Source organism: Lithobates pipiens, unplaced genomic scaffold (assembly GCF_037356315.1).
Source record: "Lithobates pipiens isolate NorthernLeopardFrog02 unplaced genomic scaffold, aLitPip1_a1.2 Scaffold_8, whole genome shotgun sequence".
Classification (NCBI taxonomy): domain Eukaryota; kingdom Metazoa; phylum Chordata; class Amphibia; order Anura; family Ranidae; genus Lithobates; species Lithobates pipiens.
The window spans coordinates 169,647,258-169,672,830 of record NW_027507903.1 but is presented as its reverse complement, the minus strand read 5'-3'; the positions used below and the strand labels follow the sequence as shown (position 1 = coordinate 169,672,830).

The 25,573-nt window shown below is 37.6% G+C and overlaps 1 protein-coding gene across 10 annotated transcripts in view; it reads right to left on the bottom strand.

Annotated features, from left to right (window-relative positions):
* Positions 1 to 25,573, bottom strand: part of MAGI2 (membrane associated guanylate kinase, WW and PDZ domain containing 2) — a 1,006,736-nt gene that overhangs the window by 772,290 nt on the left and 208,873 nt on the right. For all 10 annotated transcript variants that reach the window (XR_013271122.1, XM_077474033.1, XM_077474035.1 and 7 more), the window contains exon 2: positions 8,539 to 8,655. Coding sequence is in view for 9 of the 10 variants with exons in the window: in XM_077474033.1 (XP_077330159.1) it covers positions 8,539 to 8,655 (117 nt within the window). In the remaining variant the exon portion in view is untranslated. The remainder of the gene's footprint in view (positions 1 to 8,538; positions 8,656 to 25,573) is intronic.

Sequence of the window (25,573 nt, the reverse complement as noted above, 5' to 3'; positions counted from 1 at the left end):
TTATGAAAATATGGCTAGATATTATAAGTTAAAAGAGCTCACTCATTAAATTGAATGAATGTAATTTAAAACATAAAACAGACTGAAATACTTTCCTTAAGCCATCAAATATTTCAGTATTCCAAGTTTAACATTAACATAATGTTATAATTTCACTTAGGCGTAATGCCATTTAAGTTCTTTTTTTTTTAAATTGACTTTATTTTTGTAGTGTTTTACTGATAATTCTCAATAGAGGGAGGATACATTCTAGTTACTCTAGTTGTTACATTATAAAAGAAGACCACTTAACTGCTTAAGGACCGCCTCCTGCACATTTACGTCAGCAAAATGGTACGGCTGGGCACATCAATGTACAGGTACGTTGCTTTTTAAGTGCCCAGCTGTGGTTCACGAGCGTGCCGCCGCCGGCACGCTTGCGACCCAGTCCTGAGCTCCATGACCGTGGCCGCTGGACCTGCAGACCCAATCGTCACTGGTGTCCCACGATTGGGTCACAGAGCTGAAGAATGAGGAGAGGTATATGTAAACAAACCTCTCCTCATGCTTCCTAGTGTGGCTGTCACTGATCGTCTGTTCCCTGTTATAGGGAAAGACAATCAGTGATGTTACATGCCAAGCCACGCCCCCAACAGTAAAAAAACACACGTCACAATTAACCCCTCCCTGCCCCCTAGTGGTTAACTCCTTCACTGCCGTGTCATTTACACAGAATTCAGTGCATTTAAATAGCACTTATTGCTGTATAAGTGACAATGGTCACAAAAATGTGTCAAAAATTTCCAATGTGTCCGCCATAATGTAGCAGTCACAATAAAAATTGCTGATCAGCGCCATTACTAGTAAAAAAAAAAATATTAATAAAAATGCTAAAAAACTATCCCCTATTTTGTAAACGCTATAACTTTTGCGCAAACCAATCAATAATCGCTAATTGTGATTTTTTTTTACCAAAAATATGTAGAAGGATACGTATCGGCCTAAACTGAGGAAAAAAAAAATTTATATATTTTTTGGGGATATTTATTATAACAAAAAGTAAAAAATATTGCACCCTATTTTGGTTTATAGCGCAAAAAATAAAAAATGCAGAGGTGATCAAATACCACCAAAAGAAAGCTCTATTTGTGGGAAAAAAAAGGACACCAATTTTGTTTGGGAGTCATGTCGCACGACCGCGCAATTGTCAGTTAAAGCAACGCAGTGCCGAATTGCAAAAAGGGGCCTGGTACTTTGGCTGCAAATTGGTCTGGGGCTTAAGTGTTTTATACCCAAAACGGGATCCAAAAATAAACACATAAATATCTTTGTTTATTAGAAATGCATCAATCATTACTAGAGATGGTTGAGCAATAAAATGTATTATAAAGAAAGTTAAAGTTTAATTATCTTAAATGCTGCATCAGCAAATGAAAGATTTTTTTTTGTTGTATGTTGCCTGGTTGTTATTTCTGATAGACGTGCATTTGTTTTCGTCCGAATGCATTTTTGTCCGAATTTCATGCATTTTCGACATTGTTTTAACGAACGATGACGAAAGTGCAGAATCCGAAAAACTAAAGATCCGACATAAGTAAATGCTTTATTTTCATTTTCGTTGTAACAACAGTTCGATATAGATAGGAGATTTGACATGACACACAATAACAATCTGTGTCTATCTAACCTGTGGTCGAATGTGCCTAACCTTAACTCTATTAGTCCAGGATTATTCTACCTAGAGAGAAAAGATTTGACATAGAGAGAAAAAATTTGACATAGAGAGAAAAGATTCGACATAGAGAGAAATGATTCGACATAGAGAGAAAAGATTTGACACAGAGAGAAAAGATTACTGCTGGAATTGGGTGGGGAAGTAAAATAAAAATAATGATGATGATGAATGTTATTGGCTGATTGTAACCAAAGAGGAGGAGTATTAAAATAGCTAGAACTAAGTACACACGTACAGCCAACTTACTTACGACTGCTAGCAGAGACACACACACTAAACAATTTCAGAAGACAGTCAATCTTAGCTGGTTCGTTTGTCAGAGAACCTAAATTATTTAGCAATTAAGCATAAGCACAGCAGCAGAACAATAGTGATACTAGTGTTGCTAGTGTTGTGATAGCCTCAGAGGCTGCCCGTGTTGTGGGGGGGGGGGGGTGATTTATTATTATAGAGTCTATATTATATATTGAGATTCTATATAGATTCTATGTACCGTATCTTGTTTCCTGTCTGATCAGTGATCACTATCACCAGTCCATTTTCTGTTTGAACTATATACATTCAACATGAATCACAAAGATTCGACAAAGCAGCGAAAAACATACAAACGTCGAATCTTTGGCTTATGGTGTCTGTTGACAGATCAGAGATGGAGTCATACAGTTTAGCTGCTCCGTCAAATCTTCTTTGAACATTCGACAGACACCATAAGCCTTCAATGACAGATTCGACCTTAATTCATTTGGATTTTCGGACAAATTTTTAACGAAAAACAAAATAAATAAAAACGAATTTCGGGAGCAACTAAATACATTAATTTTTCTGACAAAAACGAAATTCAAAACAAAATATTTCAGTGTGCACATGTCTAATTTCTGACTAGGTAACAAAGTAACATTGTGCTATTGTTTTAAATATGCATATTTGTTGCTAGTGTCAATAGGAGAAAGTTCTGACCTTAAAAACTAATGAGCCTATTGTAGGTTAAAAAAAACTTTTTGGGAGAATCCATATACAGTATATACATATTTAAAATGTCTGTCTGAAATGAGTGCGAAACACTTCCCCAGGCTTTTAGTGGAACTGTAGCCATTCTCACCAGTACAGGAAGGGAGGGAAAAGCACTCCAATGGGGCTACAAAAACATTCAGTCTCTCCTGCTAAATAATAAAGTTTTGTCTGGAGTTTCATTTTAATCAATAAGACAGTCCAAAAAGCAGCAATGTTGAGAGAAGCATGGTAAGCTACGTATAGCAATCAATGTTCATTTGACTCTATTCAGAAGAGTAAAAGAAATATCTCTAGTGGGCTGAGCTCCACCAATCTTAACACCATCATACTAACTATTTGTGGTACGATAATACTGCATTTCTTTTGTCAGTAATTATGCCTTGAGCCCACAATACAAACCCTTCCTATCTGCAGAAAAAAATTGTATTATGGTTATTATTCAAATGTAATATTTATTTTATATGCAGAGAGTTAGTAGCAAAATACGTACAGTTTGCTATGGAGAGTTAAGGTGCATATTCCAGATTTTACAACAAGGGTAATGTGAGTACATTTTTTTTTTCTGTATGGAATCCTCCATCTGACAATTTAAAGGGTTCCTCCATCCTTACTTAACATTTAACTGTAGTTACATTCAGATATTTACATATTCTTAACAAACAGTAAATAAGCTTTGAAACAAGTCCTTACTGACTTCTGTAGCTGCAAGCACTGTGGAGCAATTCATCTTCAAAGGTCAAATAAGAGCAGAATAGTCCTTCCAGTGTGGTCTCAGTACTTTGCTGTCTCTTCCCTCTTCCTGTGCACCTACTGTGTGCACTTAATAAATTAGAAAGCTGGCAGGCAGCTAAATCGCTGCTGGCAGGGGAGAGCAAAACAAGCCACTGAGAGAGAATTAAAGTGTTTGAATAAGGACTAAAAGTATTATACACTGCACAACTCTTGTTTCAAAGCTTATTTACTGGCTGTTAAGAATATAAACATTATTAAGTGTTCATAGCCTGGTCACAGTACTTTAAGCCAAAAATTCATACACAATTAGTGTTAGGTTGTCTGTCAGTGTTTTTACCTAGTCACTAATTAAAAAGGATTTATCCAGGTCTTCTGTCTAGTGGCTACATGTTTTCAGGGATATATGGCAGATTTATTTTTTATTGTTCAGATACATATTAAATTATTGAAGAAACAGATCTAATTATGCAGATAAAAAACATTTAAAAACTAATTTTGGTGTATTCAAATTAATAAATTTGATCTAATCCTTTACATTTTCTCACTCATCACATTAACCCAACAAACTCATCTATTAAGCCCCATACACACTATCAGATTATCTGCTGAGTTTTTCCTTCAGATTTACCAAAACCATATAATATGAGGTCAAACCTTAGGAGTTTCAATGTGTATGCAATCAGGTCGGCCCTTCTACTACATGGTTTTGGTAAATCTGAAGGAAAAACTCAGCAGATAATCTGATAGTGTGTATGGGGCTTTACTCCTTTATGCAGAAAGGTATTTTTAAATGTATTGTACCTTATCATTTTGCATGCAAACCAGGTAGACCTGATGTTCATAACGTGTTTAAAAGATTTGTCACTTCTTAGTGACATATCTTCATTTATAAAGACAGTAATTTCTATAATCTAGTCTTTGATGGTAAGAACCTGAAGATCATTAACCTTGCATTCACTATTAAAATTGCAGTTTCCCCTTGACATGATCCTTCTTGTACCAAATATATCCTCAAAAAAAAACCATCAATATATTTTGTGGTACCTGGAAGTCAAAAGACTGTTTACAACAGTAAAAATAGAGTTAGATTGTTCAATAAGTCCAGCAAGTCCTTCAGAACTAAAACTTGTCTTTTGCATTCCTAACATTTTAGAGAGGGATGTTTAAAATAATTACTGGTGTTTTATGATGTTAGGTACACCAGGGAAATGGTTAAACTGTGCCTAAAGCGTAGTACACACAGGTCAAATGTCAGGCGACATTGGCCCATTCAATGAAAACCAGACGATATTCGTCCCATGTGTATGGCAGCCAGTTTGGCTGGCTTCTGTCGTACGTGCATGCTGGAAAACCAGCAGCCAATCGACTCCCAATTAGCACTCTCAGGCATTGGCTGAGAGCACTGACCAGAGTGTTTTGGCGGGGGGCGTCCCACTGTCAGAACACAACAGCTCAGCAGGGGAGATTGCTGTACTAACATCGACCTGAGCTGTCAGTTTTTGTTTGTTCAATCCACTGAGTTGAACTAAAAAGCCTAATAGTGTGTACTAGGCTTAAGTGCATCTGTGCATACCTGGGTGCAACTATGGATAACTCAATTATACTCCATTAGGCCAAAGCCAAAAATCTTTTTACACTTCTTTCCAGTTCTTGAATGAAGTATGGAAATTAATTCGGGCTGAAGGAAGATGCATTGGGCAATATACATTTTCACAAATCTGTTACATATTTGCATATATTAAAGTTAATTTTAAAATAATATATATATACAGATATATATATATATATATAGATAGATAGATAGATAGATAGATAGATAGATAGATAGATAGATAGATAGATAGATAGATATAGATATAAATAAAAAATAATCTATCTATCTATATATATATATATATATATATATATATATATATATATATATATATATATATATATATATAGGCATACCCCACTTTTAAGTACACAATGGGCTTATTTACTAAAGCTGGAAAGTGAAAAATCAGGAACACATGTGCATAGAAACCAATGAGCTTCTAACCTCAGCTTGTTCAAATAAGCTTTGGAAACAAAACCTAGAAGCTCATTGGTTCTTTGCAGAAGTGAGCCTGATTTTTCACTTCCCGGCTTTAGTAAATAAACCCCATTGTGTACTTAAAAGTTGGGTATATATATATATATATATATATAATATATATATATATATATATATATATATGTGTGTGTGTGTGTGTGTGTATGTGTGTGTGTGTGTGTGTGTGTGTGTGTGTGTGTGTGTGTGTGTGTGTGTGTGTGTGTGTGTGTGTCAGTGCCAAAAATAATTAATAGGTCCAGAACAGTTTGAGATGTTAAAAAATAATGTGAACATTGCTAAAATATATATTAAAAATAGTGTGCTCCTTGAAAGGCCTTTTAGGGGGCTTTATGATAAATGCGTTTGCAAAATGTTCAAACCCAAAAAACAACATATTGTATGCTGACTGTAGTTGACAGTGGGTATTGTAGATGTGCTTTTTTCAGAGTAACTAAATGACTGCCTCATAGTCACAAATATACACAAATAATACAGGTTTCTTTTAAAGAAGGGACATAAATTAATACTGAGGGGAGAATGACAGACAACTGGCACAGCCTGTGAAATGAAGATTCTTACTTGTGTTCCTTGATTTTATTTTTAGTCACTATGAGTTAAGATATGCAACCCATTTTTTCCACAGACTACACTAGTCTACTGATAACCTAGAACATACATATTACACACTATATATATATACTGTACTCAAGCGGACTAACAGAGGACATGCATTTATTCCTAACATCATATCTGTATATTCTTTATATATCAATTTTTATTTTATTAAAGCATATATTACATTTAGGAGTGGGCTAAAAGAAAAAAACAGCCTCTATGGTCAAGCCCCTTTTGGTCGAAGCCCATTAAGGGGGGTTCTCCTATGGGTGGAGAACCAAGATGAAGCCAATTCTCATTATCTTAGCTTTACAGTCTGGTGATTCTGTGTGCAGTTGAGCGCCATTTTCCCATGCTCTATTACATTTAGGAGAATACATAAAAATAAATAATATTTATCTACCAGGGACAAAGATTCTGCTTATTGTTCACAGCGGTCAGAATAACAAAATACAGGTTGGTTCTGGAAATGTAAATGTTTAAACCTCCAGACTCATCTGAAGACATATGCAAAGTTCACACTGAAAATAATTGAAAGTGTTACTAAACCCAGCACCCTGCATTCACTATATCTGGTCTTCCACAGCTCACACAACATGGAAATTTAATTATTTTTCGTAAATATAAACTGCTAAATACCTTTTCTCATCAGCAGTTAGAGCAGTCTTGTGTCAGTGTCCAGCCAAGCACTGGTTAAAGTTTGTAGGTTAAAGAGTTTTCTGACTGTCCTATTAGACTGCAAGGCCATTCAGTTCCACAGTGAGTATAGCATGCTTCATTGCATATACATGCTGATTTTACTGTTGTGGGTTTAGTAACACTTTAATCAATGCAAGTAATCACTTTCAAGATGATGCCTTCCATGAAAATCCTTTCTTAAGACATATATGACATATGGGTTGCCAGTTATTGATGAAAAGTAAATGGTGAGTATGAACCTATAAGTATCATGACCCCTATATTAAAAATGTGCAGAGACAACTATGCAACACAAATGCCTTCCTGTGTCAGAGTGAAATTTGAATCATAGTGTCTGTTTCCTTATTAGTTTATATTTATTGTTTCATTCACATAGATGGGTATAAAAAAATGATATAATAATAAATATAATAGCCAATAAATTATGACATGCATCACTGGGCCGTGATAAGACACTAAAGCCACTAACCTGACTTCAAATGAATGTGAAATGCAGTTTCTTTGGTTAAAATGGTTGTAAACCCTTTATAATGACTATTGCCTACAGGTAAGCCTATAATAAGGCTTACCTGTAGCTACTGTAAATTTCTCCTAAACGTGTATAGTTTAGGACAGTGATTCTCAACCAGGGTTCCTCCAGAGATTGCTAGGGGCTCCTTCAGCATTGGGCAATTTCTGCCTCTCAGTAAAGTTCCCACTGACACCATTAATCTTTGTAGTTATCTGTAAGGAGGTAATTCTTCCCAATGACCACAAGTGTAAGGACCATTCTTCCCACTGACCATCACACTAATGTATGATGAGTTGTAGAGTTCTAATTTTTTAGCAGGGGTTCCCCCGAGACCGGATAACTATTTCAAGGGTTCCTCTGTGTTGAAAAGGTTGAGAAAGGCTGGTTTAGGAGATATTCGCTGTATACGAATGTGCCAACGTCATTGACACATGCGCACTGAAGAGGCTGCTCGTACGTGCCTTTTCTTCAGCTAGTGTGCCGTTACCGGCGGCTCACGTGCACCTGCGCAGGAGTGATGTCATCGGGGCTCCGGCCAATAACAGCGCTGGAGCCCACGATACCTGGAAGTAACTCTGGAAGACATGTTGCCAGCCAAATCGGTGTGCCAGGATCGCTGCGGGGGCTTTGATCTAAGGAAAGTATATCATAATAAGCTAGTATGCTATTTGTCTTGCATGTTTTTTTGTCCTCGTGGGTTTACAACCACTTTAATATGTGATGAAAGCTGTCTTCTCATTGCTTGCACAGTTCTCCTGGGAAACCAAAGAGGGGTGCCAGATATACAGGTGCATAGATGAATGTGGAGATTAACAGCTGCATTGATGAATGGGGCTTAACATTTGATTGCTGCATTTTATTTCTGGTTGGCTTCGCAGGAGATCAGTTAAAAGAGTACCATTTTTCCATAAAAGCACTAGCCCTATGCCTTTTTTTTTTTTTACAGATTCTAAATGAGATCAAATACATTTCAATTTAATTCTTCTCGCTTTGCATTTTTAAGCAATTTGAATGACCCACAAGTCCTTTACCTACTTTATATTTGATGTCTGCTACAAATCATACCACCATGGCAAATGAGATTTTAAACCGATACTTAGTTTAATTATATTTCAATAATATTGCTGAGAAAAACACAAGCTAACACATTCAGTAACATTGTGCAAGAAGCACAGTACTCACATGGCACTGTTCGGAGGTAGAGGTTGTCTCGTATGATTTGCTGCAGTTCATGATCTACTGAACCTTTCTGGAAACGTAAATTGAGGTAGCGGCGAAGGTCTTTGTCAACAATGCCTCCTGCAAATTGAGTACAGCAATAATCAAGACAACAGCACTAGAAGAAATGACTGTATTATAGCCATGAACATTCTTAGAAATAAAGGAGAAAAATGTGTGCAGCTTTTAGTTTGTAAAAAATACTGTTGTGAGTAAAGAAAATAATATGAGTATGCATACAGTATCTCTGTATAATATATACTTACATTGATAACATCAACTGTTGAGCTAAATTCACAGAGATTTTTCACTTTTACAATGTTAGTTCCCACCTCAAATCAGAATGAATGACCAATAAGCATACTTGAGGCATGGGAGTGTCATTATCCAAGCAAATTTACATTTACAGCCTTCTTATTGGCACAGATCAGTGTTTTAAAAAACGTTAATCTCCCATGAAGGAGTCAGGATATTTGAATTCATGAAAATGTTACATGACATCCCCCCCACAGACATTTTAAGATACTCATAATTGAAATCCACTGACTTCCTTTTGCATCTCACTCCCTAGAAACCAATTTGCAAGAATAATCCTGGAGCTAGGCATCAATATTGCAGATGAAGACTAGAAAAACATTTGGTCCTGTTGATACCTCAGTCACTATACACAACCTTCAGGAAATACATCTGATCACATGTCTTTACATCTAGCAAGAAAACTTGGAAACACACAAACATTCCATTCTCTGTACTTTTCTCCCTCATGTACAGCTGCATGTATTACAAAAAAAAACTGTCTTTACAATCAACCTTTTGGGACTGCTGGTTTAGAAGCTGACTACCCCATACTTCTGTACCCTTCGAGCCTTATGTTCGAAATTTCCTGCCTCTTCAACCCAATGGTCTTATTACCACTACCATCTACTCATCGCTAACATATCCTCTTCTATTCCCACCACTTTAGATCCCAATCCCACTTCCTATTCCAACCTGCTTATCCCTTCCCTCCTACCCTCCTTGTCAACAGCAACAGTACTATTTCAACCTCACAATGGGTTGCTAGAGTTCCTTTATCCTCTCTATCCCCATTCCTACCCCTATCTCTGTTTATCTCAACATACTAGCTCAATCCTACCTATTCATCTTACATTACCCTCTGGTCAAAATTACAAATGAACAGTGCATCTTCTGACACAGTATCTATCTTCCAGTCACCAAACAATTATCATAGAGGGTAATCTCCATCTCACACACACCCCTACCCCCTAGATGCCTGCTAGGCCCTTCCAACACACACACACACACACACACACTTACGTCTCCATCCTGTAAAACAGTAATTTTAGTTATTTTTAGCCTTATAGCCATGTGTTCAACTTCCTTGTTTATTCCTCCTGTATTCAACACAATGCCCTCACAAAAATTTGTTTGCAATTACGTTTTTCTGGTTCTTGGGACAGGGGGGCAACAGTAAAATGTTTGTAGTATATTATTTCACACAGCTACCCATGATTCACATATTTCCCTAGTTGGATTCCTGTGAAGAAATATGTGAATCTTGTGTTATTCTCAACTTATCCACCTTTTAACCACTTCAGCTTTGGAAGAATTTACCCCCTTAATGACCAAAAAATTTTTTGCGATACATCGCTGCATCGCTTTAACTGTCATGCGACGCTGCACCCAAACAAAATTGGTGTCCTTTTTTTTCCCAAAAATAGGGCTTTCTTTTGGTGGTATTTGATCACCTCTGCGGTTTTTATTTTTTGTGCTATAAAGCAAAGTTTTTTATAAAATATAACCCCCAAAAATATATAAAAAACAAATTTCTTCCTCAGTTTAGGCTGATACGTATACTTCTACATATTTTTTGTAAGCAAAATCGCAATACTGATTGGCTTGTGCAAAAGTTATAGCATCTACAAAATAGGGGTTAGATTTATAGCATTTTTATTATACTAGTAATGGCGGGGATCTGCGATTTTTATCAGGACTGCAACATTGGGGCACACAGATCAGACACTTTTGACACTATTTTGGGACCACTGATATTTATACAGCGATCAGTGCTATAAATAGCCATTGATTACTTTATAAATTTCACTGGCAGGGAAGAAATGAACACTAGGGGGCGATCAAGGGGTACATTTGTGTCCTAGAGAGTGTTTCTAGTAGGAACAACAAATCAGTCTCCTCACTCCTGACAGAATGGGGATCTGTCTGTTTACATTGACAGATCTCCGTTCTGTTGTTCTCAGGAGCAATCGTGGCTATCCGGTGGCCATCATGGCTAGCCGGTGGCCATCATGGCTAGCCGGTGGCCATCGTGGCCGTTGACCATGCTCATTGGCTCCTATGTCACATGGCATGTGCCCCTATACTCATTAAAGCGCCTGCCATACAGCTACAGCTATTCGCGCAAGAGTGCCATTGTGATTGACGGTGGGCGGTCAGCAAGCAGTTAATCAGTAGATATTACTGCTTCACTTATGTTGTCATTTTAATGAAGACCAATTAAGAAAGTATTTACAGAACAGCCATTGATAAATACTATTACCAACATAAAGGTAGCAAACATCTATCAAAATGTACTAACAGAGTACAGCTGTTGGCACACCAATAGCCTAATGTTTCTTGCACACATACTATATGATGTGAATAAAATGGTTCCTATTACTCAGTAATATGTTAAGTATTGACTTTTACCTTAAATGCATTTCATGTGTAATGAAAGTACCCAAACAATAAATTTTATGGTCTGAAATGCAGCCAATGACCATGGGCTGGGTGATCCAGAAGTGCAGACGCAGCATTCCTCTTTATGCTTCCATTACTAAGCCATGCATTAAAGATGAAGGAATCTCACATAAAAAATTCAGCACTTGACATAGTGTAATATACGCAGGCACATAACTGTCTGAGTGATAAAATACATTTGAGTATGAAGACCACTCATTTTTAATTTGTGGTTTTTCTTGCCTGAACATTAATTTAAATGTGTTCCCATCTTGCTTAGAAGTAATGTATCAGATGTTATAGTTCTCCAAAATTACATTCTTTTTCATTGAATACAGAATTAATGTAATACACTATTTACAATTGTAAACAACTGCTGAGCCAACTGCTGCTAAGCATCAGCTCCCAATTAAGTTTTCTTGCTAGTTTATTTTTCTAGTCATTATAGAGACCATTTTTTTGGTTTTCACAAATTCTGGATGCAAAGCTCAATCCACTTTATCAGCCTGTACCATTCTCCTTCCATTGTTTACCCATTGTCTCTGCTTGCCTTCCACCTCCTCTCTTTATTGTGCTTCCCTACCCCTTTCAGTGTTGTACCAAAAATTTACCTTTTTAGAAAAAAGATAAAATCTGTCACTTCCTGGTTGCACATTAACAACAACACGGAGCTTCGTGGAGCTCTGGTGCTGATGTCACTGAACAAAGGGCAGAGCTACATGCTAATGTCACCATGCAAAGGGTGGCGCTACATGCTGACATCATCTCTAAAAGGGTGGCCACTTAACCAAAAAGTGACGAAGATTGTATTGTATTGTATTTATGCTGGTCAAACTGTATATTTTATGCGGAATAGCATATGTGTAGATGTAAGGGCAATATTCTTTTATTAATATGTTTTTTTAATTAAGATGTACACTATTTGAAGCCTATTTCTTTTCTTGGAGCATTCATGACAGTGTGGATGCGGATTTGATTAATATACTGCTGGATCCTTTTTCCATTGGGTGGAATTACCCCCTGAGGCTGGAAGTGGAAAATGTGTCTTTGGAGTACATTTTACACAGGCACTTTATGTTTGGGGGGCCAAAACCAGCTGGTAGCATACATCTATCCTAGATTGGTTGGTCCTCACGTGGTCCTTTTGGACGTGGTCCTTTCTGGTGTTGGACTATTTGAGCCTTATTATTTACAATATTTGATTTTTCAGATAGACTATACTGTTCGTGGTGTACTAACTTTTCTTATGTATAGCTCACCAGTGTGACATATATTTATTTTCCTCATATATATTTTTTTTTTTTGCACAAATGATTTTGTATATTTTTTTACCGCAACAGATATACCTTATTATTGATTTTACCATGAAGAATATCTCATGGTAGCTATTACAGGTTTTAGGCACTTTTCTGTTTTGATATATACACTAAAGCGTGGTATATAGGTCTTTTTTTATGCCTTTCTCCACTTGCCTAGTGAATGGAGGCAAAGCCTTTCACAGGTGACAAAGAAAATAAACTTCCATGCTATTCACTTCATTGTGTTAACACATTGTGTTCACTGTGTTATTGTATTGTACCGCCATAATTGAATCGTTGCTGTTAATATAGTATAAGCTGTCTAACTATTATTTATCTTTAGGGGTTATTAATGCCTCTATGAAGCCTAAACATCTGCTGTGGGTTTGTTGATGCACTGGGTTCAGTAACAAGGCAGGTCATCATTGCAAATGGTAGGACAGCCCGACATTTACGGCAGTTCCTGTGGGGAAGTAGTACTACACAACTACACATAATTGTGCTATACTGTTTGCTGAAATGGTACATTGTGCAGTAATTGTAGTGTTTATTGTAAATATTTTTTTAAAATATACCTTAGTTGCTCCCTGTTCTATATGGGTACACTACAAAGAAAAGTACTTCTACATGCAAGCACTTCCTTAGTACTTGAACACTGACAACAAAATGAGGCAATACACTATACTTAAGTGCAGTTGTTTGTATGTAAGCAGTACAAACATGTAAAAGCTTTTTCTACAGGAAAGGAGGAAATGACAGAAGGAACCAGTCAAACATTGACATCTAACCAAGTTTCTCCTAGCAACAGATTTTTTACTGCTTTGTCACAGAAAATAACTTTTTACATGCCTGTACTGGCAGCAGTTTAAATCATACTCATCTAATATAAAACTCACCCTATCATTATGGTCTCCTCTATTCAGAGCTCATCAATTTATGAGATTACCTAAAATTAGTTTCTGCTCTGAGGACAACTGCAGTAACACTATAAGGAACTCTGAGCAGATGCACAGAACTCTTGGGATCCATAAAGGAAAATCAGCTGGTGCTTAGATATGGAAGGATGTTTTGCTTTGCAGACACTGTTAATATTGGACTTAAAGGAGAAAAAAATCCATGCCAAAGAGCCAGTCTAGTCTTGCATCCTTTTTTGTTGCCCTCTAAAATAGTTTAATTCTTATGCTTTGATAAGTCCCAAATTCTGTTTCCTTTGAAAATGCTAAACAATGCAAAGGCTACCATGGTATGCCATCACTGCCATCATTAGACCAGTAGTTTATCCCTGGAAGTCTCCCTCTTAAAGTCTCCAGCAAAATGCAACTTGCAAAAGTAGAAGTCCCAGTGTGTTCTATTACAGAAAAAAATAGCTTGTGTGAAGGCGGCATAGATTTAGCTTTAGGAGGTGGAAAAAATAGGTGAGGTAATTCTTAGTTAATTTCAAACATCCAGGACAATGAAAAAAAAGTGTATTTGTCACATGATTTGGTGTTTGAAGTGAATATAAGCTCAAAATCTCTTAGACCACATTCTATTCAAAAGCTAAAAAAAAAAGTTGGATAAAATTGGGTTGGGCTATAAAAACCCATGCTGAAAAAGCTATAGGAATGACCACTGCTAACGTCTCCTGGAAATAAAATGTTTCCTGCCCGGCATGTTGATCCAGTGGCATCAATGCTAAATTCCTGGCCTAGAACAAGTTTGAAGTTCAAGGGTTCTGATGTCCACTGATGTTACTTGTTGCATTCTTGATCTGCTTTTTTGACCCACAAGGTTAGAGGACCAGGATTGTTGCCAGGTAAAAAGCATTTTCATAAGAAGCTCACAGTGGCAACACACATATTATCACAGCTTTAATAGCAGCTTTTAATAAATTTGTTTCTTATACATTAAATACAACACTTACTATATGTACTTGGTTAAATGTGAAACATTTCTATCATTTTACTGCCAGTGTGAAAACAACCACTGAACTATGGATATTTTAATTACTATTTAAACAAATAAAATGATTAAAAATGAAAATCTATTTAAAATGGCTCTAAAGAAAAGATAAACTGAAGAAGTATGAAGGCTATCTCTCCTTACCTACTCTCCTGAAAGTATTAGTTGCCTGTCTGTAAAGCATATCCCGTGGCTTCTGTAGTTAATAGGTCACTGTACCGAAAGAAATATGCAGCTTAGAAGCTTTGACTTTACTCTGTCTTGTTTGTTTCTGGCCAGTGTCTGAGAAATATTGAAGCCAGAGAAAGCCAAGTAACCAGTATTTTTAGTATATACTGTACCTGTATACTGAGAGTAACATAGAGGCTCCCACTGATGATCTATGAGGGTTCTTCAAAAGTTTTATGCACTTTTCTTTTACTTTTTATTAAGAATTGCAAAAACAAATGACATCACTTTTTTACATAGTCAACTTCCTTTGTGATGCAGTTTTCCCAGCATCTTACCAACTCTCAGACACAACCAATTACCATTCCTCCTGACCCTCACCATTTCCAACGAAAAAAAGTTTCGCCTAATTCTGGTGTCAGGTCACCTTTTTTGTTGTTGGTGGTTTTCTTTGAAAAGTGTGTTTTTAGAGTGAGGGATTGAACAAATTTGTTCAGATCTTTGAAGAGGCCGAATTTGTTTGGTCCTGTAGATGGCGAAAAACTCAGGCCTTTTTTCAGTAATGCTAATTCATATGGGGTCAGGGTGTGTGATGATAAATTGAAGATTTTTATGGTGCTTTCTTCTACTGAGTCTCTACCCGTTCCTTTTTGTTTTGCCTTAAGTTTTCGCCCTCCTCTGCAGCCTCTTCTAGTTTTCTCTTTTCTTTTGTGAACGTGACTCCCTTTGGAGATAGGACTAAAAAACCTTCATCAAAATTGGGAGGTATCTCTGTGGTACTGTCTTTCATTTTGCTTTCATTCAGAGCACATATCCTGTCACTAGATTTGGGACGGGCTCCTTCTTTGATATATTTGTCCAAGTCTTTTGCTAAAGGGCTATATTTGTTTGATGTGACTACAGAGAAGATGGGCAATCTACAATTGTTGACATCCGGTTGCTCAGGCAACCGTGTGGAGGTTGTGGGAACGCTAGGTGAAGTGTCAGTTGTTGGGGAGTTGGCTATGGTATAGAGAGTATGATCCGTACCATTTTTCTGGGTGGTTGGATATTCTTTTAGGCCCCGAGGGGGGTCGGGGGCACAACCTTTCTCTTTTTGATGCCTAAGGTTTCCAGTCTTAGACTGGTTGTACCCACTGTTCCTCTTAGCTCCCTTGTTGGTAGTAGGGTTCTTTTCTCTATTTGACCTATTTGACTTATTATTTTTAGTTTTAATCTTAGTGGTGTTATGTGGGGCTTCTATATTTTGCTGTGTGCGAGCATGATCCCTACCTGACTGGTGTTGCGTATGGTTCATTGGAGAAGTTGCGTTTCTCTTTTTCCATTCAAAAATATGGCCTGATTTGTAATCCATAATGTCTCTCTCTAATTTACAGTTTTTTTTACTGATCATAAGGTCTTCATCTTTTTAAATATTTTTATTCTGAACTTCCATCCATTTTGTGAAAAGACAGAATGTACTGAAATCCTGAATGACCTGTTCTCTTACCCTGACTGATTCCTCTGCTGATCTAAGTTTACTTTCCCGTTGTTGTACTAGTATTTTAATCCATTTGGTGGTACAGAATTCGGAAATCAATTGCCATTCCTTTGAGAGGTCTTCGTTCAAGAAACTGCATTGTTTCTTTATCCGAAGGCCCCTAGGGGTAATGCCTAGTTCCAAATATATTTGTAGGAATGCTAAATCCCACCATTGTGCGTTCTCATACTGTTTGGCATCCTGAAGTTTTAAAAAGGCCTTCCTCATTTGTATTTCAAATGCTTCAGTATGTGGAAGGTCTTTATTGTGGAGGCTAGACTCAGGTATGGCATGAGTCATGCTATCAGCCCTTATCTCTTGTAATTTATTAAATATAGATTGTAAACGGTCAATACGATCCATTATGGAAAAAAAAGGGGGAGGGGGGAAGGGGGAGGGAGGAAAACAAGAGGGAAAATGCGGTATACAATGTGGTGTCTTGAACCCAATGCTGCTACTTATCTATATACGTGTTTAAAAAATGATAACAAAAATACAGTAAAAAAACAATCATAAAAAGTCCACAGTGATTAGCGACTGTCCTTAATGTGGGGTAGATTTCTACACAAGCGTATAAACTTTCTGAGCAGTAATGCATTCCAAACAGACCGAGTTTTTACTATTAAGTATAGAGTTCTGTCTCAGACATAATTACTTTACCTTTCTAGATCAATTCTATCTTCAGCTCCAAGGCACAGCCATGGGAGCCAGTTTTGCCCCGGTATATGCCAACCTCACCATGGGCTTCTGGGAAGAACAAAAAATCTGGAGAAACAATCCCTTTGCCGAGCATATTGTGTTTTATGGTCGATATATAGATGACATCTTGCTCATATGGAGCGGCGGAGTTGAGATTTTCTCCTCCTTCATCAGTTTTGCAACGATAACCCGATGGGTTTATCCTTTATATCAGTTATCGACCATAACCAGTTGGTCTTTTTGGATCTTGTTTTATCTCACGATGAACAGAAGGTCACCACTAGTAACCACATCAAACCCACGTCTGGCAACTCTTACCTTCATTACAAGAGTTGCCACCATCCGGTATGGAAGAAAAACATCCCCAGTGGGCAGTTTCAGAGGCTGCGCAGAAACTGTACCTCAACAAATGACTATATACAACAAGGCCAATAGATGGCAAAAAAGTTTATAGAAAAAAGCTATCCAGAAGACCTAATCACACAGGCCTTCACAAGACATATAATCAAGCACTCACCCACCAAAAAGGACTCTAACAATTCCAAAAACTAGTTTATTATTACGGTCAGGTTCATCTCCACTTTCAACACACAGTACAAACACATTTCTAAAATAATTTTTAAACATTATGATATCTTAAAACTCGATCCAATTTTAGCACCATCTCTTCCGCCCAAACCCCAAATCACCTTTAGACGATCCCGCACAATAAAAAACATCATCGCTCTGAGCAAACTCACTAAATCCAATAGAAATCATAATAAAATATTCTCTGACATTAGGATGTATTTTAAAAAATAGACATGGGATTTTCCAATGTCGCAAAAGAGGCTGCCTAACTTGTCAATCCATCCCACATGGCCAATCCATCATTACTACACCAAAAGGTAAAACTTTTGAAATAAAACAATTCATTACGTGCTCCACGGAATACGTGATCTATGTCTTACGTTGTCCCTGCGGCCTCATCTATGTAGGCCGCACCATACGGGCTTTACGTGTCAGAGTGGGGGAACATCGCCGCCTGATCAAAAAGGGTTGCATCAAACACAGCATCCTGCGCCATTTTCGCCAGTTCCATGATAAAGATTTTTAAAAAATTGAGGTTTTCGCCATTGAGTCTGTCCCGAAGGGAACCCTAACGGACAATGAAAGGTTTTCCCTCCTTTGCCGACGGGAAACTTTTTGGATATATTTGACGGGTTCCCTTTCGCCGGACGGCCTCAATGAAGAAATTGATGTTTTAAGTATAACGGTTTGATACAAGCCACCCACATACCAATATCATTTATCGTTTGTAGTTTTTCCATTAACACACAGACCCGATAAACTGAGAGCCGTCACCATGGGGCAGTTTTTCAAGCATAAGCCCCAATCACTATATACAGATGGGGCTCTCCATTGATCTATTTATTTATTTATTTACTCATTCACATACAATTTATTCAAATAAATTAAAATATTTTTCATTATTTTTTATTTTTCAATTTTTATTTTTTATTTTTTATAAATTTTTTCAATTTTTATCCAATTCTATTTTTATCTAATTATTTGTTCGATATACAATATACTTTTTATATATTCATAAATTTTCAACACAATTTCATTCCCCGTTTTTCATATATTTTTCCTTTTTTTATATTTTCCATGTAAATAAAAACTTATTTTTACATATATATATACATATATATTTTTATCCCATACACCTATCCATTCCTCAGTTTTCTCCCAGCTAACTGCTTTCCACATAGACACACATCAATGCTCAAACACTTCCAGCCCAAATCCACACACACAGGGTTAATCCAGCCCACCTCACTTTCTCCGCCCCCTTCACACAACCCAATGCTTCTTATTCCTTGCCTTGCCGTATGCCGCCCTAGCTTTGAAAAAGCGCATGCGTGCGAAACATGTAAGCAGGCAGTCGGCATGGCAACCTTCCTCACTACGGAGCTCTCCACGTGACACCCAGCCGTTCGGACAGACGGCACGACACGTCAGACCTGTGCATTGCGCTCCAGGTCTTCTGTCACGCCAGGCGGACGCCACCTCGCGCCCAACTTTAGTTTACACCACTCAGCGTGCACCGCACCTCCATCCCAGAGTATGCATCAACACACGGAGCAGGATTATACATCTCCCCTCCACTACACAGGCTCAGAGCGGCGGCGCCGCAGTTCATCCACTAACAGTGAGCGACTCCAGGAACATAGTTCCATTTACCTGCACTTCATTAACTTTTTCCTCTCCCCTTTCTGGAAGATTGTTCACAATTACCAAGTCCCCATATTCCAGCTGATTGGTGGCAGTGCAGGTTTTCTATCATCTTAAAGTCACAAACAAAAGACTCCAGGGGTGATTCGTCACAAAACATCTGTCAGTTTATATATCTTTTTATGATTGATGACTGATGATTTTTATGCTTTTAAGATCCCAGGAGGATCAGATGTCTTTTCCATTGTTTTCTTCATATTTAATAAATGTTTTTTATGTGTTTTCTTACACCATATCACAAGTCTCTTTGTTGCGCTGTTTTTTTATTTTTTATTTTTTATTTTTTATCGCATTCAACCAAGTCCAAAGTGGTTTAACAGCTGCACATTGATACCAACAATTGGACATCGTTTTATATAACGAGTATCTTAATACATGGATAACTGTTCTGAACAAAGGAAATATTCTTTTGTGCGCCAATGACTCTTTTTTGTTGTTTATATCTGCATGAGTCACCTCTGACAAGTGTTCTGACACCAAACAGGTGACAGGGGAGGGAGCTCCAGCACACAGCTTGTGATTAACAACCACAGATCTGTTCCTGTGTGCTGTGTCCAATCAGCTCTCAGCTCTTTTCACTCTGCTCTGAAGAGTGTAACTTCAGCTCCCTGCCCCCTGCTTTCTGAAAGCTTAGACCATGTGTATACATTCTGGACATTGAATGATTATAGAGAAGAGAAGACTGGAGATAAAAGGGCACAACTTATGTAGGATGATTTGATTCATCCCTGTGGATTATCTGGGGCTGGCCACTTCACTAAGTATACGGTATGTAAGGGTTTACAACCATTTTAAGAATAAGGAAGGCATCTGGGATTGCTTGATCACTCTTGATCACACTGAATGGAGGAATAGTAAGAGCTAATCAGTTATTAAACTGCTACCCCAGGGATTACATTAGTCCAGTATAAAAATCATCATTTATGGCTACTTGATACTTTCCTATAATTGACCAGCAAGGAGATAATTGCACAGTTTATTGCTCAAAGTCATGCAGTCATCAGATGATAAAGCTGAAAATGAAGAGATTGTGTGACAAGCACCCTGTGCCCCACAAGGAGCAGTACAGAGAGTTCTCAATGATTGTTAATCAGTAAGCTCAACCTCCAATTATCTTCTAATGAAAATATACTGTTTATTATTATAGTAGAATTATAAAAGGATATTTAGACAAATAAGCCTTAAGGTTTGTTCAGATTTCACCAGAGCATTGTATACCTTAAATAAGCGTCTTCCTCGGTTGTGTTATCCTGAATTCTTTCTTTATAGTTCCATACTCTGCATAATATAGAGTATGCACAGTGATGCAGATTCAATGTGGCAGCCCAGGAAAATGCCAGCCACAGAACGACAGATGTGCTCTGCCTACTAGCATAAGCCAGAGTCTCTAGCCTTATGGAAACGGAATGTGATGTGTGTAATTTTAGGAATTCATACAAATTCACAACTATGCAAAATGTATTTTCTTCTGTGTAAGTCACAGTCTTTTTGTTCTGTCAAATGCAATACAATGTGGAGCCATTTCCGTAGGTTTCTGTTCTTTCATTTTTTTTTTTGTTCAGTTTGCATAGAGGTTTAAAAACCTAAAAGTAAATATATCGTTTTATATATATATATATATATATATATATATATATATATATATATATATATATATATATATATATATATATATATATATATATATATATTTACAGTTCTTTCCCCTATTGAACAAAGTACATGGAGTGTCTGTAAGTTATTTCCAATATTAATTATGAGTCTGACTTGCCCCCACCCCCTCTCCTGCTGAGTCTAATCCAACAACAGTTATGAAAGAAAGAGCTGATTCATAGCTGCAACTCATCTTGGCTGTGAGTACTTTCCCAATAAAACAACAAGTGGAGTACAGAGGGAGAGGATATGTCAACCTTTGCATTCCTCTTGCTGTTGCTTGTCTCAGGAAAGTGCTCACAGCCAAGATGAGCTGCAGATATAAAACAGCCATCTCCTTTAGAGCTGTTGTTGGAACTGCCAAAAAAAGGAGGATGCCAGGTCAGACCCGATGACTATGGTTAGAAAGCATTAGAAACATGGGACAAAGTATTACTTTGTCCCAAAAGAGACAGAACTGTAAAACAAGAATTATAATGATACATCTTCTTTAACTGTGGTGATCAATGAATATTTTCACTTTGCAATTTGTATTCCTAATGCCGCATACACACGATCAAACAATCCGGGGGAAAAGTCCGGCAAACTCAAGTCCGCCGGACAATCCGCCCGTGTGTAGCCTCGAAAAGTACGGTGGACTAAGAAAGTATTTTTGCACTCCAATCTGTCCGCCGGACTCGCTTTTCGGCTGACAGTACGGCGGTATGTGTGCTAGTCCGCGGTACTTTTGAAATGAGCGGACTTTTCCCGCGCGGAGAAAAGTCCGCCCATTTTGAGCACGTCTCCAGGTAGCCAGGGCCAGTGAAGGAGGCGTGGCTGGCCCTGTCACCTGGTATGGACTTAAAGGGGAATCCCTATGCCGAAAAATCGGAGTGGGGCCCCCCCCCCTAGGTCCACATCAGACCATTGTCCGAGCACGCTACCCGGCCGGCCAGGAAAGGGGGTGGGGACGAGCGAGCGGCCGCCCCCCTCCTGAGCCGTACCAGGCCGCGTGCCCTCAACATAGGGGGTGCCTTGGGGAAGGGGGGGCCGCGTGGCCCCCCCACCCCAAAGTACCTTGTCCCCATGTTGATGAGGACAAGTGCCTCTTTCCGACAACCCTGGCCATTGGTTGTCGGGGTCTGCGGGCGGGGGGCTTATCGGAATCCGGGAGCCCTCTTTAATAAGGGGGCCCCGGATACCGGCCCCCCACCCTATGTGAATGAGTATGGGGTACAATGTACCCCTACCCATTCACCTGTGGAAAAAAATGTGCCATTTTATTTTCTAGGGTCTCTGCTAAAAATATATATATAATGTTTCGGGGTTCTAAGTCATTTTCTAGCAAAAAATACTGATTTTATTTTGTAAACAACAAATGTCAGAAATAGGCCTGGTCTCGAAGTGGTCAAACATACAACGTTAATGATAATTAAAAGGCTTAATTAGATGCTAGTCAAGTGAATGATTTATGTTAATGATAAGTGTAAAATAACTTTGTATTAGTATAACTGAGCTTTCTAAAATATTCTCAATTACTTAACTATCATATGCTATCCAAATGTTGGTTGAAACTGTTCTTGACTATTACAGGTCCACTCATTACTTTACCTTCTCAAAAAAAAAAAAATTACAAACATTAACAAGAGTCATCATGTCATAAATAACAACAGAACAAATATCTAATAGTTTTCTGCCATTTAAGTGTTATATCACATATATCTGGGTCAAACATTACCATTCCGACTGACTTCATATATTAAAAACAGAAAAATCTACTTTAATCAGAAAAATTCTAAGGGCCCAAACAGTCCCTTCATTTTTCTATGTTATACCATCTAGGATATCTAAATTGCAAAATAGGTTCTCTAAGTTTAGAAAATGTCAGAGCATTGAACAAGTATGGGGGGCGACGCATCAAACAACTTTTTCATAAGATGCTTGCAAGCTTTAATTTTATCAAAAAGCATAAATGTATGCAATGTTTGCGATATATCTACCAGAGTAGGGAGAACCAGAGTAATGCAATTTGTTAATAGTCATTTTTTGTTACCAAAAGAACAAGATGTTCAAATCTTTTTAAGGGAGGAGTCATCCTTCCTGCAGAGGGAATAGCTTGAAATAGGTACAGAGAATGAGAAAGAGAATGTACTTGTCTAGTTTATTGAGTCAAATAGCTCAATGCCTGTGACCACACCAGCTGGATCTGTGGATATGCCTATAATAAGTGCATTGAAGTGGCACTTTGGGCAGTAAGATAATTAATACGGATGGGATAATGAATAGGTATATTAAAAGCATAATATGCTCTATGTAACATTTTTAATTGCAGCTCCCTCCAGTTTTGATTAGGAGTGACCTTCTGGAAATAAGCCTAACCCCATAACAGTAAGTCCTCCATCTCCTCCCCTGTCATCTTAGATAAGATAATAATTTTCACATGATTCATGATTTCTCTTAAAATTTTCAGTTAGAAATTCTGGTAACTGTTTTGACACCTAAAGCCCCATACACACTATCAGTTTTTTTCTGCTGAGTTTTTCCTTCAGATTTACCAAAACCATATAATATGAGGTCAAACCTTAGGAGTTTCAATTTGTATGCAATCAGGCAGGCCCTTGCACTACATGGTTTTGGTAAACCTGAAGGAAAAAATAAGCAGAAAATGTGTATGGGGCATTAATGATGCAATTTGTAATTGACATGAACCATTTATTGAACCCATATGGAAACCTTTCCTTGTTAAACATTTGTTTCTTCTGTCCTTTTTCTTTCCAGCATGTGTATTTTTTTGGCAGATGACAAGTATAATTGCTCTTAATTACTGTATCTGTTATCATTATAGTGACTTTATTCAAATCATTTATAGCCCTTACCCTGTCTCCAAAAACTGGAAGTCCACGAACAACCATAAATCGGAAGTAGACGGATGGACGGCCCCATGCCGGTTTTGAGTTGATGATACCTTGTGTGTGTCACCAAGACTAGGAATACAGAGATTCACACCCTGCATACCCATGGACCCCTGCAAAGGACTCTGGATTCACCACTTTGTCCCTGCAATCAAGGACCAATCCAATATCATCCAAGCAGTGAGTCTTTTTCAAGCTGGTATACCCAGCAAGCGATCGCAGTCTGAACACCATTTATGCTTTGTGCTTTGACTCAGCTGACTATATCCTTCTACTTTATTCATTTGCGGTACTGTCTTAAATGGTTTATGGCAACATGGTACTGCATGATTAAAAGGCTCACTGCGGATCCCTTGTTCCTTCTAGATTCAAATCACATTGCTACATCACTGCGTGCCACATTCTACTGCATTACCATCTCTATGAGTGATAGTGATACACTAAGAAACCAAACCCGCCTTGATTATTAACTGACGGGGACACTTTCCAGTCTAAAATTGCATTTATTTGTCTGTGATGATCAATGCCTTTCTAATATGGTAGATAGCAAATTCAGCAGTTTTAAAGGCAAATAGGGAGTCTGGAGGTCCATGGTTAAGCACAATACGGATACCGGTCTGTGCTACCAAGGTTTCCTAGAACTCACCTCACCTGATGTACATACGCATTATGTGTTAACTCACACTAAGCAACTTGAGGTGATTGACACATGTGGATGACTTGAATATGGCTGAGCTCATGGGCATGTGTTTTTAAATTACAAAGTTGTCAGTTTTTACCATGTGTAATTTCCTATTGTTTATGCTTTCCTTTCAATTATACACTTTTTCTACCAATTGTTCTAATAAATATCAGGTTAAACGGCAGTTTGTATCTTTTCCTTCATTGAAGGCAAGGACACCTTGGATCCTATTCCCACTCCCTTTTTATTTAGAATTATTCAAATGATGCCCTTTAAAATGCTGGTTTCAAAACATTAGTCAATATTTTAAACATAGGTTAATATTTTTTTGCTTGAAAAGCTATGAATAAAATGATTTTGCCAAATGCTTTGGTTTATTCCTGTTAATATTTTAATTCACTTCTTACCATAGTTTATCTCATTCTGAGTTTTATTTTTTTCCTTTAAATAACATGTTTTTTTCCTTTTTGTTGTAGCTTAAAAATGGTGGGTTTAATTTAGTAAAACTGGTGCACACAGAATCTGGTGCAGCTATGCAGAGAAACCAGTCAGCTTACAGTTTTTTTTTTGGTCAAAGCTTAAATGAACACGCAGACGTTAGAAAATAATTGGCTACCGTGCACAACTTTCACTCTCCAGTTTTAGTAAATCAACCCCAGTGTTTATAAGCCAATTATAGTGTGTGGAGAACTGCTGCACAATTTTCTCCTGTCCTTTCACTGTTCTTCAGTGAAAAGGCTTATTCCTTCCATGAATCATGATGATACTCTCATCCATCACAGTATATTTCTGACACAGCAAAAAAATGGTTTCAGGTTAACATCTGGTCTGCAACTTTACTTTCCGCAGCTTTCTCACTGATTCACTTACTAATTTTATTCACCAAAAAACCAAAAGCAAAAAGTGTCCCTATGGCATATATCTAATGGGTTTACGAATTCATGTTTGGCTGTTGAGAGTTGATTGCTTTCTGAGCATTGAGTGGGCAGTTAAATGTTATGAATTACCCTTGGATAAGTTACTTTGAAGAGCCATGTTTAAACAATGAAGTGGGCTTCAGCATGAAATACATGTCAAGCACCAACATTTATTTTCAGTGAATGCTTACCAGTTTGATTAACTGGAAATTATGGGATTC